The sequence below is a fragment of the Echiichthys vipera genome, assembly GCF_963691815.1.
Source record: "Echiichthys vipera genome assembly, chromosome: 18".
NCBI lineage: Eukaryota > Metazoa > Chordata > Actinopteri > Perciformes > Trachinidae > Echiichthys > Echiichthys vipera.
In genome coordinates, this window is record NC_139843.1 from 14,720,845 (window position 1) to 14,738,086 (window position 17,242).

General features: G+C 39.8%; 1 protein-coding gene across 1 annotated transcript; it reads left to right on the forward strand.

Annotated features, from left to right (window-relative positions):
• The first annotated feature begins 361 nt into the window (after positions 1 to 361).
• nlrc3 (NLR family, CARD domain containing 3) lies at positions 362 to 16,738 on the forward strand. The gene is made up of 19 exons (XM_083932237.1): positions 362 to 481; positions 2,036 to 2,200; positions 5,926 to 6,189; positions 6,434 to 8,180; positions 8,263 to 8,349; positions 8,926 to 9,009; positions 9,206 to 9,289; positions 9,394 to 9,477; positions 9,592 to 9,675; positions 9,955 to 10,038; positions 10,209 to 10,292; positions 11,413 to 11,496; positions 11,723 to 11,806; positions 13,196 to 13,279; positions 13,550 to 13,633; positions 14,267 to 14,350; positions 15,258 to 15,341; positions 15,838 to 15,921; positions 16,072 to 16,738. The coding sequence occupies exons 2-19, from the start codon at positions 2,077 to 2,079 to the stop codon at positions 16,160 to 16,162; spliced, it is 3,405 nt and encodes a 1,134-aa protein (XP_083788363.1). The 5' UTR covers positions 362 to 481; positions 2,036 to 2,076; the 3' UTR covers positions 16,163 to 16,738.
• Positions 16,739 to 17,242: the final 504 nt, after the last annotated feature.

A 17,242-nucleotide genomic window follows, 5' to 3' on the forward strand; every position in this document is an offset into this window, starting at 1 on the left:
TCTCATTCGTGGCTCTGCACCAGCTTCACAGTTGAGTGGCTGTCTGATTTAGACAGAACGTTTTACCACGCTTCAATCTCTTCTCTCTCTTCAGTCTCTCTCTCTCTCTTTCTCTCTATCTCTCAAAGCGTGGTGAAACTTTCAGGCCTTGGGTGCGCGATTACAAAGCAGACAGTTCCTTTCAGCGTTCGACCTGCTAACCACACCACAGGAAGGCAGATTAGATAGACAGGAAGGAGCTGCAGCATGAAACGGTATCTGCAGCAACAGTACTGACTTATGATGACTTCAGCTGCTGTGTGTTTGTGATCCGTTTAAGTCTCTCACTAGTGCTCGATTGGATTTCACTGCGTTGAGACTCCTTCAATTCACACTTGTCCTTCAGTACAGCTGCTTCCGGGAGCATTATGGCGTTACTGCACAAAACATCTGTGTGGGCAGCGTTTTACATCCTTTGACACCTACAGACAACAACCTCAAGGTAAGTGTCCAGGCCAATGATAATTTAATACATTTTTCCTTTTCCTTATTATAATAAGCTACAATACATCTGACATACTGGTACCTCATAATTAATGCGTTTCATTTAATTCACATACACTGATCTGTCTGACTTTTTCCTTGCACAGTATGTTTCTGGTGTAAATGAATTATGCAAATTGTACTGCTACTTACAGTGTGTACAACATTTATTCAGACCCCATTCAATTTTTCACTCTTTCTGAATTTGCTGCCATTTGCTAAACTCATTTAAGTAGATTTTTTTCCTCATACCACCCCATTTTGACAAAAAGACAGAATTGTTAAAATGTTTGCAACTTAAATGATTTAAGTAAAAGCCTGCAAATTAACATACAGTGAAAAATTTAAGAGGATGTGAATACTTTCTTTATACTTGGATGTTCACCAGTTCTACACAGTTACAGCATATTATTTGTAGTAACCGTATTATGTTATTAAGTGTTTTGGCCATGAAGACTAAACTTTCTGGATCGGCTTCCGTTGCGAGAAGTGACGTGATCAGCAACAAACCACACAGGAAGGCATTTGCCATTTGTTTCACTGAAACCTCAAACATCCTTTTTGCAGCATTTTAACTGCAGTTTGTGATATGAAATGATAGTTATTAACATTTTTTATACAACACGTTTCATATAAATAGATGCAATACAGTGTGCTCTGCAAAATATGTCCAATTAATATGAGGAAAGATGTAAAATCAAGTAAGAAGTGTGTTTGTCTCTCTTAAATGCTATTTTAAAAACAATGCAGTTTGTTCCAGAGTCTGCAGGTGTGCACTAAACAGCTAACAGTGATCTGTAACAAACCTTCTGACAGTAAAAGTAGGCAATGACGTGTGGAGGTCATTAATGTAATTTTAAGTAGGGCTGCAATATAATTTGAACACTTGTGAACTCATGGTCACGCTCATACACTAATTTTGAAATGTGTGTGTGTGTTAACAGATTGGTATTTATTATTGATGCGTGGCAACTGTATTTTTCTTATTGGTTCATGAAGGTTGGTGACAATCTGCATCCCAGCATAATTCCAGGTGTATTTCTCTATTAATATCTGTTATTGTATGACTTTCTTACATAAAGCTCTTTGAAATATGACGCGCTACAAATATAAAGGGGCTCCCTGACCTGATGATACGTAAATGAAAAGGCTGCAATTCATTTAGCTAATTAGAAAAGAGACTGTCAAAGGGATGTCGGATGTCTTGATGGCAATAACCACAATGCTTAGCGCTCTGGTTACGACCATCTGTGGCATCTTGAAATTAAATATAGATTCTCAGTGAAGCTGAATAGCCATCTGTGTATCAAATGTGTCTCACTGAACATTATAGATTAAAGCTTTAGACCAAATTGCTCTGTATATTTTGATAGTCAAGTGTATCTTTGCTTTTCAACAGATTACATGAATTAATACACAATATAAATTCACAATTGGAGCATTCAGTATAAAGGAGGAAGTGTTTAGAAGATATTGAGGCCTCGGTTAATTTCTTCACCTCCCTTCATCACAGCCTGTCGCGCCCAGTGAGGGTAGAAAGTATCAAACTTTCTCATGGAGAGGAAGGCACATTACGATTCTATCCTGGACCGAAGCAAACGCATCACGTGGCAGGACGACTGCTACGTGGATCTTCAGTCTACTTCCTGCTCTGTCTCTTCGCAAGCAGAAATAGAGGGTAAGAGTGCCCTTAAAGGTCCCATCTTGGCAAAAAAAGTGAGATTCACATGGCTTTTTTGGATTGTAAAGCAGGTCATGGTGCTAGATAAATACTGTAAAGGTATCAAAATGCTTAATCAACACAGAAATGCACACAGAAACTGCATTTAAACGAGCTTTCAGGACTTCTGTATGGTTGTGTTGTCACGACTATATTGTATATAGGTAGAAAGTGTCGCTACGGTGTCGTTACAGTCATTGCCCCGCTGCAATGATTGTACAGAGACACTGAGAGCGCAGATATTGAAGACTTGGAAAAACAGACCAGAGACACAGCTCAGAGTATGAAACATGTTCTAGTAGAAACCCAAAATACAAAAGTATAAACCTGAAAACTAGCATAATGTGGGGCTTTTTTAACAACTCATCATGTCCCTTAAGATCTTATGTCTCTCGCTTTGTAGTGGTTAATATCAGAAGCTGCTTTCCTGTGACAAGAAGAACATACAGAGAGAACAGTCCAAAGAAAATATTGTAATAGAAAAGCAACTGTGACAGCAACCAGCCCCGTCTCTAGAGGGTGGATGGGGAATGATGATGGTAAAGACAGCAATGTTTGGTCCTGACAGCAAGATGAGGACAATCAGTCGAATATATCAACAGCTTCAAGGGAATTTACAGCAAGTACCGTACTCTCATTCCTTCAGCATTGCCAAGAAATATATACTGAGGATCAATCTTCAGTTATTTTGACATTATAATCCATGTCGTTCGCATAATATTCATTTTCATTTGTATTCACATTCCGCTGTTATTATCGTGAATATCAAGCCACAGAGGTGAGTTTAGAGCTTTTATCTGTAGAGCAACAGCAGCTGTGATTAATGAATTCTTATGGTAGGACACATCTAACCTTCATGGTTGAAGTTTGCCATTAAAGTCTTCCAAAAGTTATTTCAACATAGCAATGATCAGTTTACTTTTTTCACAGTGATAGTGAGAGAGAGACCCCTGGTGTCATTTCATTTTTCTTATTGAAGATGGTGACTTTTTTTCTATCATCAGGAGGAGGATTATTCCGTAGTGTTGTTTGGTGACACTGCGTCTGGTGGCATTTTGAAAGCAATTGGATTCAGAAGTGTTTGCTAGCAAATTCAGTTTGTTCAATGTCGACGGGGGGTTCAACTTATTTTTACAGAACCTAGGGTTGTGGTGGTTTTATTGAATGTTTCCTTCAGTGGTGCACTCCCGCCAATGTATCACCCTCAATGACAATAGGAAAGGTACTGTATAAACTTACATTTATTTTTTTTATTTTGTTACTATTTATCACAAACTATGATGTACAACTCACCACGTCCGCTTACCAGTCCCCTGGGGGAAACCCTGATAGTGTTCAGGAAGCTTATAGTTGTTGGAAATAACTTTGATCTTTCTCAAGAATTAGTCACCAGAAACTTGCCCAAAATATCTACAACGCTCTTTTAGAAGCACTAACCAACCCTAACCTGGATATTTGCAAGTTTTCATGCCAAAGAGTCTTGCTTTGCTGAATATCCCTAGGAGATTTTAAGGATATCAATGTCACATTAGACAAAACAAATGTTCTGGGCAGATCCTCATTTTTCAGGTTCATACAGCTTTGAAGTACAAGAATCAGTTTTAATTTCAGTGGGACTATAAGCAAAGCATGTAGATGAAAGGTCTGGGGAACCATCATTTTATCATTTAAAGTTATTAAAGTCTACAGTATAGATTACTGTAATTTAAAGCGAGTTGTTTATTCAGGTTTTCTATAATTTCCTATTTTTTTGCAGAAAGCCTTGGAAAGCCACCTGTGTCACACGGTTTATACAAGACATCTTAAACACAGAAATTGCAATGACTACATTTCTTTTGTTATGTGAAGTTTTAAAAGGCTGGTCACGTCTTTGGGTAATGCTGTCCTGACAATTTCTACAGAAAGCTTAAAGAAAGGTGGAATTGATTATCTGTCATGGCTATGCTGTGTTGTTCAATTTAGGTCTCAGAGATTACATTGGCTTTTGGAGTTTGATAACAACTCACATCGTTAGGGTTAATAGCCTTTTTTAAACTGTCTGTTGCAAAGTCTGTGAAGTGCTTTGCCTTGAATTACTTCATACCTCACTTAAAATGTGGATTAGGGCAAATGTAACTAATTATATGCAACAAAACACAAAAAAATTCTATAAAACAAAACAAAATTGGAGGTTCTTGACAATAAGAATGTTTGTATGTTTATGAATGTTTACATAGATGAGTGTCTGAGTGCTCTTTTGAGATGATCCAGAGAAAGTATCATTCTTCTATTGTTCATGTTTTTGCTATGGCACGGTAATTGGAAATCAATTTAACAGGTAAACCAGAGTGTACAGACATGCTAGGCTGCGTGCGGCTGTACTGAGCTAAATGTTAATGTCAGCATGCTAACATGCTAACATGCTCACAATGAACACTGACACTGACGTATAATGTTTACCCTCTTCACCATCTTAGTTTAGCATGTTAGCATGCTTACATTTGCTGATTAACTCTAAACCCAAAGTAAATTAGTTTTGCAGGTATTTGAGCCTAAACGACAATATAGGACAACTTCAAATGTTTTACTTGATGATGATGATGATGATGATCACAATAGTTAAGACCACAAATATGAACTTCACCAGAGTCAGTTAGATTCATCATGGATCATGAATATTTGCAAAAATGTTTGTGCCAATCCAACAAGTAGACGTTGAATTGTTTCAAAAGGGGTCATCCTTATGTTCCCTGGTCTAATAAGCCTTTGCCAACACAGATTTAATTCAGTATTTTATTAGGGCTAGGTGTTGCGGTTAGGGTTAGGGTGAGGGTCAGGGTTAGGGGGTAGTGTTAGGGTCTACATAGGCCTATTTGCTGTGGAATTCAGCACTGATTAATAACAGACTGGGGAACATGGGACCCTTTTAAGGGAAAGGTGGGGAACATTGGACCCTTTTTTAAAAAAGGGTCCAAAAAAAGGGTCCAATGTTCCAACATACGAAGTGGGGAACGTAGGACCTGGGGTGCTCCCGTTTCAAAGATCATGTTGGTAAGAATATGGTTGTGTCTTCTTAGCTTCTTATGAGGGTCTATGAGTAGTAGTTTTTATATAAATTAAATTTACTTGCAACTTTATTTAAAACTTCACAAATGTCTGAACAATATTTCATTGTAATCCATCCAATAGTTGTTGAGGTATATCAGTCTGAACAAAAATGGTTTACCATCCGATCAAAAAATGAGAGAAAGAGGGGTTTGTTTTGGTGCATTGAGAGATGATCAACATGAGGATTAGTTTTACGGAATAAATCATCAAATGAAGGAAATGGACCTGACCATAGATTATACAAAACAATTGCAAAAGAGGAACAAACTGTTAAAGGTATTGTGCAACTTGATTACCCAACAGAAGAAAGGGAAAGTACAATATAAAGTCCATATTCATGGGACTGTGAAGCAGTGGGAAACAGCTTGAACCATCAGGCTGTACCCGAATACATTTTAGTGACAAACAAAGGATGATTGAACAAAGTCTGACGAAAAGACAGAAACAAAGAGAAGAAAACCATCACCATGTTTTCCTACTGTAAATCAAAAGGGTTTTTTCTAACACTTGTTCTTATCACTTGACAATCTAATTATTTTTTTAATAATAATAATAATAATAATAATTAGTTTTATCTGCACTCTGTTCTGGTTTAGATCTTGGCTGGATCCAAAAGCATCAAAACCAGCTGCAACGCTTCATTACGCCCTCCTTCCTGGAGGGGATGTTAACCCACCTGAGGAAGGTGGATGTTTTGAGCTCAGCTGAGGAGACCAGGATCAAGAAGGCTGGCCGGTTGCAGGACCAGGTTAACATGCTCACAACTATTGTCACTGGCAAGGACACTCAAGGTTCTGATGCTCTCCGGGGCTTCATAGAGAGTTCAGATTCTCAGGTGGCCCAGCTCATCATCAACCATGGTAAGGGGCCCTGAAATGGGATTTGCTTTCTGTGTTAGTCATTCTTTTAGAGGGTGAATCTTCTTAACAGCATATCAAAGTGTCACTGACAAAGACAGTGAGTGCGTGTGTGTGTGTGTGTGTGTGGGTGTCTGAGTGTATGTGTGTTGCACTTTTCTTGGAATAAAAAGGTTACATAAATAGAAAACATTTTCTGGTCTAATGGGTAATAAAAATAACCCAAGCCAATTTCCCTTTTCTGCAGATTCCATAGTAAAAGAGCATAAAGATGTGCTGTTACGCCGATATGAGCAGTACAGAGACAGAGATTCAGTCAGCTGCCCCAAACTGAACATCTCCTCAAGAACCTTACTTCTGGTTGATGGACTTTCCGACATCCAGCAAAAGGAACATGACTTAATGCAGGTGGGGGTGACTCGAGGGAGGCAAAGAAATCATCTCAGGCAGCTGGGGCTGACCAAACTCTTGGAACCCCTGACCCGGGTCAGTTTACCTCCCAGGGTTTCCCTCACAGTCGGGGTGGCTGGTATTGGCAAGACAACCTGGGTCCGACACTTCATCAGACAGTGGAGCCAAGGGGCCATCTGCACAGATGTGAGCTTTGTCTGGCCTTTGACTTTTTGCGAGCTGAACTCACTGGAGAAAGTCTCTGCTGAGAGACTGATGAAAACGTCTTTTCCTCATTTAACAGACCCCGGTCTGGTCCTGAACAGCTCCTGCCGCACACTGCTCATTCTTGATGGTTTGGATGAATTCCGCTGCACTTTAAATTTCTCTGATGCAGCTCCTTGCAGCGACCCTAAGAAAGAAGTGCCCATTGATGACCTAGTTACTAACATCATAAGGGGAAATCTGCTCCCTGACGTAGCAGTGTGGGTGACCTCCAGGCCAGGAGTGGCCTCACTCATCCCTGGAGGATTGGTTGACAGGGTGACTGAGATCCCAGGATTCAGCCCGAAGGACATCCAGCTCTTCCTAAACCACCACTTCTCTGAGAGGGATTTTGCCAGTAAAATATGGGCGCATCTGGAGTCCCAAAAGATCTTAATGGTGATGTGCTACATACCATGCATTTGCTGGATAGTAGCTGATACTCTGATGTACATCATGCAGAGTGAATCACAAGAGAGCCTTCCAAGGACTTGTACTGAGCTATATGCTCACTTTTGTTCCATGAAGGCAGAACTAGGTGAACCAAGAGGCAGGGAGCCTGTAAAAATGGAGCAGCACCATGGAAGCAACCGTAAACTGCTGGGGAACCTTGGACGACTGGCATTTTATGGGCTCCTCAAACACAAGTACACATTCAGTGAGCAGGACCTCAAGGCCTACGGGATAGACCTACTGTTAACTCAGTGCAGTCTTGGTGTTGGAGTTCTTGTTCGGGAGGAGTCGGCCATATACACAACATACCGGTTCACTCATTTGACTCTGCAGGAGTTTCTTGCAGCTACTTTTTACCATATCTCCTCCAAGCGGGCCATCTTTGACTTATTCTCAGAGAGCACCATGTCCTGGCCAAAGATCGGTTTCCAGAACCACTTCAGAAGTGCCTTTCAGCACTCCCAACAAGCTGAAGATGGTCACTTGGATGTGTTTGTGCGCTTCCTGACAGGTCTGCTGTGCCCAATGGCACTGAGACCTCTTGCTGGGCTTCTGGCCCTTGGAAAAGATGATGGAGTTCAGAAGGCGTGGGCAGCAGGGTTTCTACAAGGCCTCTTGGTCAGCGGGGGTGCAGTGGTGTCCCTGCGTGCAGTCAACCTGGCTTATTGTTTACAGGAGCTTCAACACACAGAGCTGTTGCGGAGTGTTGAGGAAGATTTACAGCTTGGTAGCCTAGCAGGGAAGTTAACACGGGCTCACTGTGTTGTACTCGGCTACTTGTTGCATGTGTCCACAACGTGCAGTGAACAGACCAACCTGACAGGCTCTCTGAACTACACAACAGTAAAATGTTTGCTCCCACAGCTGCTGTACTGCAGCTATCTCAGGTCAGCTCCCAAAAGCACCTTCAGTAATTAAAACTCAGGAAAAAGATTGAAAGATGAGATGTATAACTTATCTACTCCACAGGTTAGAGAATAATCACTTCAAAGATGATGTCATGGAGTTGCTGGGAAGCCTCTTGAGTGCTAAAGACTGCCATATCCAGAAGATAAGGTAAGATTGCACTTCTACGCAGTTTAAAAGTTCTGGACCACTTTACTTGACCTTGAACTTTCCGGATTGCTTACCCTTACAATTACACTTTTTAACTACCCCCTTCTTCTGCCACCCTTGCTCGAACCACACCTATCTTTGTACCCTTCGTTCATTTTGATCTCAACTAAACACCTGTAACGTTTCCAGGCTGTATCGTGTACAGTTATGGGGTGTAAAGTGGGAGGGCACTTTCCCAACTTCCTACCCCCTTACTACTTTTGGCGCCCTTGCTCAGACCACCCCCATCTTGCACTGTTGCCATGCTATCGTGGACAGATATACAAACACCTCACAAAATACACAAAACCGCCTCTGTGGTAGGTGTCTCCAGGACCACATTTTGCCACAATGACACCCACACACAGACTCACAGGGTGTAAACAACACCAATGTCACACCTGGTTATTATGGTGAGGGTGAAAGAGACACTCATTGTCATATGTTTATTTGGATTGATGCTGTGATGATGATGAATGTGATTATCATTTATATTTTGTACCATATGATTGTGACCTCATTTATTCACTCCCTTAGTTTGGCAGATAACGCCATCAGCAACAAAGGCGCCAAAGCTTTGAGTCGAGCCGTCCTGGTGAACCGGACATTAACGTCTCTCAAGTAAGATTTGCTTCTTGCCTTTCACGCATGACTGATTAAAACTGAATTTAAAAAACAGCCATAACCTTTAAAATTCATAAAAATTCTCCTGTACATTGTTTAGTTAATTATTCTGTCTCTGTGCTAATCCCCAAGTCCCCCGGAATAGCTGCAAACTTTTAAAGTCTATGTTTATTTCACATGCATAATCATTTAGTCTCCGGAACAACAACATTGGGTCTAAAGGTGCAAAGTTCCTGGCAGAGGCTCTGAAAATGAACCAAGTCCTGGTATCAATTAAGTGAGTATAATTACTATAGATTGTAGTTCATACACACAATTATCCTCCAAAGGTCAGTGTAGCACCTTGAATTGGGTAATTGCTCAATTTCCACCCCTCCACAGCTTCCAGAACAATACAATCGAGGAGGAAGGTGCTCAGGCCCTTGCAGAAGTGCTGTACTGCAACCGCAAACTGGTGTCTCTGAAGTGAGTGTTGTCTGCCTTTCAATCGTGTTGGTTGCTTGTATAGTATATGTGTCTGCTCGTGATAACGATGTTAAGTAATCAGTACATTTTTCTTTCATACACGGATTGATTCAGCCTACGGAAGAATACGATTGGAGCGGGTGGAGCTAAAAGGATTGCAGAGGCACTGAAAACAAACCGGACTCTCACAAAGCTTATGTAATCCAAAATTGATGTATTCATTCATCATGTTTATTTCACGTTTATTTATTTATCTAATTTTCCAGTAGACTAGAGACTACAAGCTATTATTTGCCTCTGTTCTTTAAACGTTTTTGTAGATTTATGTTTGTGTACAGTAGCTCACTTCTAGACCAACTTGCTGCTTTATTTGTTCATACAAAACACTTCATTTTAAGATAACATGATTGTCATGATTAATTGACGATTAATATTTTTTTCATAATGTGTCCAGTCTTTTTTTGTTCTTGCCTGCAGTCTTTGTAGTAACCAGCTTGGGGACAAAGGGGCAATCGCTCTGGCAGAGGCTCTGACAGTCAACCACACTCTCCTCTTGCTTCAGTAAGTACCTTCTACAAAGGAGCGCACTGTAGCATTCATTCATCTTTAATTCAAGAGTCTACTGCTAATGCATTTTATTGTTGGCTCACATACTGTGCAATAATGACAGAGTTTTGTCTTGAGAGTAATTTAATACAGTTGTGTGTAATTTCGTTTTTAATTTTTTGTAGACTTCAGAGTAACTCAATCAGCAACAGGGGGATGACAGCCTTGACCAAAGCACTCAGGTTGAACCGTGGCCTTGTCTCCTTGAAGTGAGTGTAAAAAGACTTGGCTAACATCAGTTTATGAAAAATGCGGTCGTATGCTCTCTTTAGCCGAATCAACCTTATTAAATCTTTTTAGACTGACTGTGTTTACAGTTTACTCTTTTAAAGTTGTACTCTAAGATTTTCATCTAGTTAATTGTCTTTTGAGTTACTATCCCCTGAAATCCCCTCTCTAAATGTAAATACTTTAGTGACGCTGCTGACAGCGGTTGGTCTGCTGGTGGAGTTATGCTGCGTTTCATTGTAGTTGGAAATCAGGAAGTTCCGACGTGAGCCAGGCTTGCAGTAAGGACAGAAGTGTAATAGGAGCATGTATACATGTGTATGACACATAGACTGTATGGCTTCTAAAACACAGGACTTCAATCCAAGGGAGCGGGGTTCAGTTCCCGTCCGTACGAAACCAATCCATGGCCTTTTTTTAATCCTAACCAAGTATTGTTTCCATGCCTAACCTTAACCGTCCCCTCTTGTTGGCTAAAATTGGTCACATCAGAATGTTTTTTATGTGTTTTTGCACTTCCCATTTGGCATCTTTGACCTCTGGTCGGGTCCTGCAGCCCATCAGCATGTTTTTGCGTATGAATTTCTGTGCTTAATTTTCCGTAGAATTTGGTACGGACCTATTTCGGAGACACGTTGACTAGTAGTTTGAGAATTTAATGACTGCATTATTCATTTTCTATAGCCTACTGTATGTCTTGACGTCACGTCCACCAACTTTGTGTTAGTTAAAGGCTTCAAAAATCTGATAACAATATTGGATTTTTTTTTTTTAAATGGCCACCCTGATCTTTCATTTATTTGTGTTAATAAAGATTTAAGAGATTTTCTTACGTCTGGAGAATAACCCTAAGGTTCTGGTTTCATTTCAGCTCCCTGTAAAGCTACAGCCAGCTGCTTTTAAGCTTAGCTTTAGAGACGCTGTTAGGGGAGTTTGTTACTGTTGGGCAGAGCCAGGCTAGCTGTTTCTCCCTCTTTCTAGGCTTTATGCCAAGCTAAACTAAGCAAAGCTAAGCTGCTCTCTGTACCTTAATATTTACTGTACTGATGTTAGTATGGTATCAATCTTTTCCCCCCTTTTATGCATTCTTCTATCTGTTAGCTTAAGGGAGAACTCCATAGGGGTGGAGGGAGCAAAGGACATGGCCCACGCCCTCCATGAGAACAACTCTCTACAGGACCTCGAGTGAGTCACCCCATTGAGAGCATTGTGAAGTATAATGTTTACCTTGCACAAGCCCCCATGAATTGAAGCTTTGAAGCGAATTCAACATAGGTGGAATTGCAACGTCACATAATGCCATGGCTTATGTGGCGAAAGAGACATCTGTAATTCAGTGGACACATTCACACGTCAAAACCCCTGTGAAATGATCTGTTATCGTGTGTTTTTTTTTGTGTTCGTATCTCAGTCTCACAGCCAACCTGTTGCATGATGAAGGGGTGAAAGCTATAGCTGGCGCGATCAAGTGTAATCGAGGTCTCACCTCTCTGCAGTAAGTAAGCACACACACAAACAGACACACACGAGCCTGTGAGGAGTTCGATTTAAAATTGTAACTGAATGCCTTAAACAATGGTACACGAATAGAGTAAATAAGCCACTAGCATCAGAAAAACCTTGATTCAAGATTGCCAAAACGTTTCAATACAAACAAGTCTATAGACCTCATCTAGACCTTTTCTATGGAATTCCATTGCTAGGCAACAGCCTGGGTTCTTGTTAACTTCCTGTCAGCGGATGTCATTCACGTACACTAACTGGGTCGTGGCTAGAAAGGATTCATCTTTTGTAAAACGTTGGTTAGGTTTAGGCATAAGGAGTGAGATTGGTTATGGTTAGTATAAAAATATCATGGATAGCTAATCAGAGGCAGAATAGGGCGGGTTATGGCCTGAGACGCTCTGATTACGAGAATGTGACATCATATTTACACAAGACGGATCCTTTCTCGCCATAACCCCTTAACTATAGCTGCAACAAGGAAATAAACAGGTGAACATTTAGATTGTTTATATTTACAACTGTGAAATGATCTGTAAGAGAGAAAAAAACACAATATCAGAATATATAACATTGGGGATAGCTATTTATTGTAATGCATAAGAACTATTGATTAGAATTTTCCTTTCCCTTTAAGCTTTCTTTTCAAAACGGAGCCAAATTTGGGTTGTCAGGTGAACACAAATATATCTTCACATGAATGCTATTTGCTGCGCGATATGTAAATAAGTCATTCTTCACTAATTCCTTCACGTTTGTCTCGGTTGACGTTAAAGTCTGAAGCAAAATCACTTATGTACAGCTTGAAACTAGACATACTGGAAAAAGCTATCAATCTGTTCAAATATTCTTAGCAATACAATACAACACATTTTATTTGTAGCGCCAATATTGTTTCCACATTACGACTTAAAGCTCATGAACACATCAGAGTCATAAGAATGACTTTCCAACTCGAAAAATGGGACCATCCAAGGAGTATGTGAATGCAAGATTTGTTTTGTGTTTACAGGTTCTTGTACTGCCCCCAAGTGGTTTAAACATCATTTAATGCAGGGTCAAAGAATAAAGCCACTGTACTCAACATTCAGAGTGTTAACACAGCAGCCAATTTTCTATGTAAACATACACTGGAGTAATGGCGTCCTGAGCAGAGAATGAATGTGTGAAAAAATGTTGTGTGGAGGTAATATACTAACCCACTTTCTGTAAGTATATCGAGAACAGCTCCTTTTAAATCCAGTAAATCTCGACCACACAATCACAAAACTAAATACTGTCATCGCACGTTCCCTGGCATTTATTGTCCATGCTGGTAAAAAATGACATATGCAGTATTTGCCTCATAGTTGACCTTATGTGCCTCTCTTTCTCTTTTTAGTCTCCAGTGGAATTTCATCAAGTCCTCTGCCACTAAAGCTCTGGCCCATGCCCTCCTCTCCAATACCACAATGCAGCTCTTGGAGTAAGACTAATAGTTCAGACCTCAGCTACTGTCAGCCTCAGTCCTCCATCATTTCCACTCACCTCTTTTCCACACACACTTCTCCTCTGTAACTAAATGTTTCCCCCCTGCATTGACATCACTGTGAACAAATAATTGGCGACAGGATTTTACCAACTCATCGTGATCGTACCAGCTGCTTAACACTAATGTGTAATTTCAGTAACAGAGTTCTATTGTTATTTACGATTGTCAATGTGTTTGTGTTTGTCTCTACATCTTTTGCTACAGTCTGCAGGAGAATGCTATTGGGAATGAAGGTGTCGTTTGTCTAGCTGAGGCCCTGAAAACCAACGCGTCTCTGCGTACATTATGGTCGGCATTACAATTGTGTTTATCAATTGATCAGTGTTTCTGTCCTATGTTGTAAAAGTGAGATTTATTTTATTATTATAAAGCAGACTGAGGTGCTGCGTTGCACTTTACTTAAAATGTAACAATGCTATGTGTATCATCAGCGTCATATAAATTATTACATAAACCAAACTTCTGTGATGTCACAATCATACTATATATAGGTAAAAAAGTGTCGCAACAGTCATTCCCCGGCTGCAGTGCAGAAGACCCGGTAGCACAGCTCAGAGCACTGCTCTGACCAATCAGAGCTTTTTTACGAGAGGGGGGTGGGGAGCTTAAAGAGACAGCTGATAAAACAGTGTTTCAGACAGAGGGTGATTACAGGTATATTCAGACAGATAGTATGAGAAAAATAATGTGTTTTTTGAACATTAAAAGATGTAAACATGTTCTAGTCAAAACCCAAAATACGGGTATGTAGCTGTATATGAGTATGATATGGGGCCTTTAAGTTAAAATGAATCTTTTAAACACATACATACTAATTTACACTCACATATAAGTTGCAATCGACCGAAATCTTTTTAAAATGTATGACAATTTGTTGTTTGCTATTATTTTTTCCCTACGTTTTGTTTGCTTTCTCTTTAGTCTCCAAGGAGTGTCAGCGAGCACAAGTGGCGCCCTTGCAATGGCAGAGGCGCTAGTGACCAACCAAACCCTGCACACATTAGAGTGAGTCCAAGCTCTCTCTTGTGTCAAATAGTTTCTTTTGTTATATGACATTTCAGTCACATAGTGTATAACAAGCAAGCAATTCAAGCCCAGTGGAGTACAATCCTGCCTTTGACTAGATTTCCACTTTATTTTTCTTCTGCCATAATTTATTTTGGATTTAGCAGGGCTGGTGGATTTATAAGAGGAACCGTACGTCCTCAGCTCATATCCTTCAATCAATCTGTCTGCAAAATATTCTCTTCTATTCTCAAACTCTCTTGTCTGCTTTATAGATTTTATAACTTGTGGCTGGTCTTTGTTGAAGCCTGACAATGCCAGCACCAGATCCAACTTTAATCACTTAGATCAGCTCAGATTATGGTCTGCCAAATCCTTAGTTGAAATTAAAATGTATCCCAGTCTGTAGGTAGCCTATTTACACAAACAATTTTATAAAGAAAGACAGAACAACCTAGGGGAAAACGCAGCATAGGAATGAAGTATAATAAAGTAAGTAAAGTACAATGTTTCTGAGCAACAAAAGAAACTGTCTCTGAGGAAACTCATTGTGATCTAAAGGCTGGAAGAACAAAAACCTTAGCCAGAAGAGGGGTGGGACTTCAACTCTTTGTGATTCTCTCCAATTATTTTCTATTGGCCTATTCACCAAGCCCAAGGCAGCTCAGCGTGAAGTTATTAAATTCCCTGCTCTTGGTGAGCAACTTTTTAAGGATTGCACACTATGTTAAAACAAAAGAAAGTTCTGGTTCAGTAAAACTCCTCCTCAGTATTCGTTTGTGTCCCAGCCCCACTTTGTCTCTAATCTTAACAACCTCTTGTATTTGTCTTTCATTGTTGATGATACCGACGTTACATCACACAACTGTGCTTGTACTTAATGACACCACATTTTCCTCTGTCTCAGTCTACGTGGGAACACTGTGGGGATGGAGGGAGCGAAGGCTCTGGCCAACTCACTGAAAAACAACAGAAGCCTCAAGTCCTTGAAGTAAGTCCTGAAGTTTATCATCATCCAAGTGAACCAAAATGTCAGTATCTGCCAAGTATAGACTGCATACTGTAACAACTGCCACTGCCATCGGCAGTAGGGACATCCTTGTTACTGTTGTACGTGTCATACAGTGTGTTTTACTTTCGTTACCATGGAGAAGATAGTTAACAGAATTTGTAACAGTTTACATGGAGGATTGTCACACTCAAATTTTAAAAACCTGAATTTACTGAAATTGAATTTTGGATGCAGTGTTAATTTGGTTGGATTTGTTTTGTTTTTTACATAAGATAAAGTTTCTCAAACTAAATTCAGCTTCTTAGATATATCTGACTTTATCAAGGACTATAAGGCAGCAGCCTCTTACATGGCTGACAGCATTGAGCTCAACCAATGCTTTCTTTAAAATTCAGCACTAAAGACAAAGGCTTTCTACTTACATCACTGGACATTTGATTCAATAAACAAAAAGGATCTCTGTGTGCATCATCAGTCTGCAGGAGAACTCTCTGGGTATGGATGGAGCCATATTCATTGCAACGGCCTTGAAGGGAAACCACCAGTTAACATATATAAAGTGAGTTTTCTTTTCTACACCGATTCTTTTACAGATATCTATATATATATATATATATATATATATATATATATATACAGAGAGCAGCCTTTCAACGCTGATTACATGCTGTCATTTTGCTCATATTAAAAACTAACATTTGTTCTACAGTTTGCAGGGAAATGGCATTGGAGAATCAGGTGCAAAGGTCATATCTGATGCTATCAGAGCCAACGCTCCGGGCTGCGTGGTGGACATCTGATCAAGGGAAAAAAAACAGCCTTTACTCAGGAGAACATGTAAACTCTGTAATTTTAACACTTGCTGTATGTTGGTACTGAATATCACTCTGTAAATGTTTCACTGTATTTTACATATTTATTATGACATTATTAGTGATGTAGCTATCACAAGGGATGAAAGAACAAAGACTTGACTAGAGGGGCACCATATTTCTATGTAAAATACACTTGGCAGCCAAAATTGCAGAGTAGAGCCACATCCCTGTTATTTGTCCTAATTTAGATTCTGTACATTTGCTCTATTTGCATTCATGGTTCTGGTGTGTGTGTTTATATATACAGTATAAATATATATATAGAACTGGACACTGTCATACAGAGTTTTATTGTGTTTTTGAGTCATTAATACAAACATATATTATATCCTAATGTTGGGTGGCATTGGAGAGATTTAATCACTAGAGAAAGTCGATACAGAAGATTAGAGAGTCTATCCTTGCCAAATCATATCATATCAATCACTTAATGCCTGTGTGAAATTATATCCTGAGCTTTATAATGTTTATATATATTATATATTGAGAGATGTTTGTTCAATGTGGAATCGATCTTTGCATCAAGATCAGGCAGTGAATGTACAGTTTGGTGCACAGGGACGTATTAAAGCTGCTAATGTAGGACTAAACACACCTGTATGCCTATAGCTACCTGCTCATTTTTACTATTCAGAAAACAGAAAGGAAAAAAACACAAGTCTGTTCTTGACTCTTGAGTAGACACTTTCTCCATCACCAGTGTCAAAGAGCAACAAATCTTTCGCCGCTACGAGGGCAATGCCCGATGGTTCACCCACTCCTGAGGGTTCACTATTTTAGACAGCAAGTTCAGCCAACTTCCCCACAGCCTTATTCTTTACTGTGCTGCCCACCAGGTAATAAAGCAGACAACATCAGGCTGACTCTATGGAGTTACACCCACATATTAATTCAAATTGAATACATTTTTGTTACATTTGATGATTATATGTGTTTTTGTGAATATGTAAAATAAGTGACTGTGATCATTTAAGATCTGTGACAGCTTTCATACAAATGGAATTT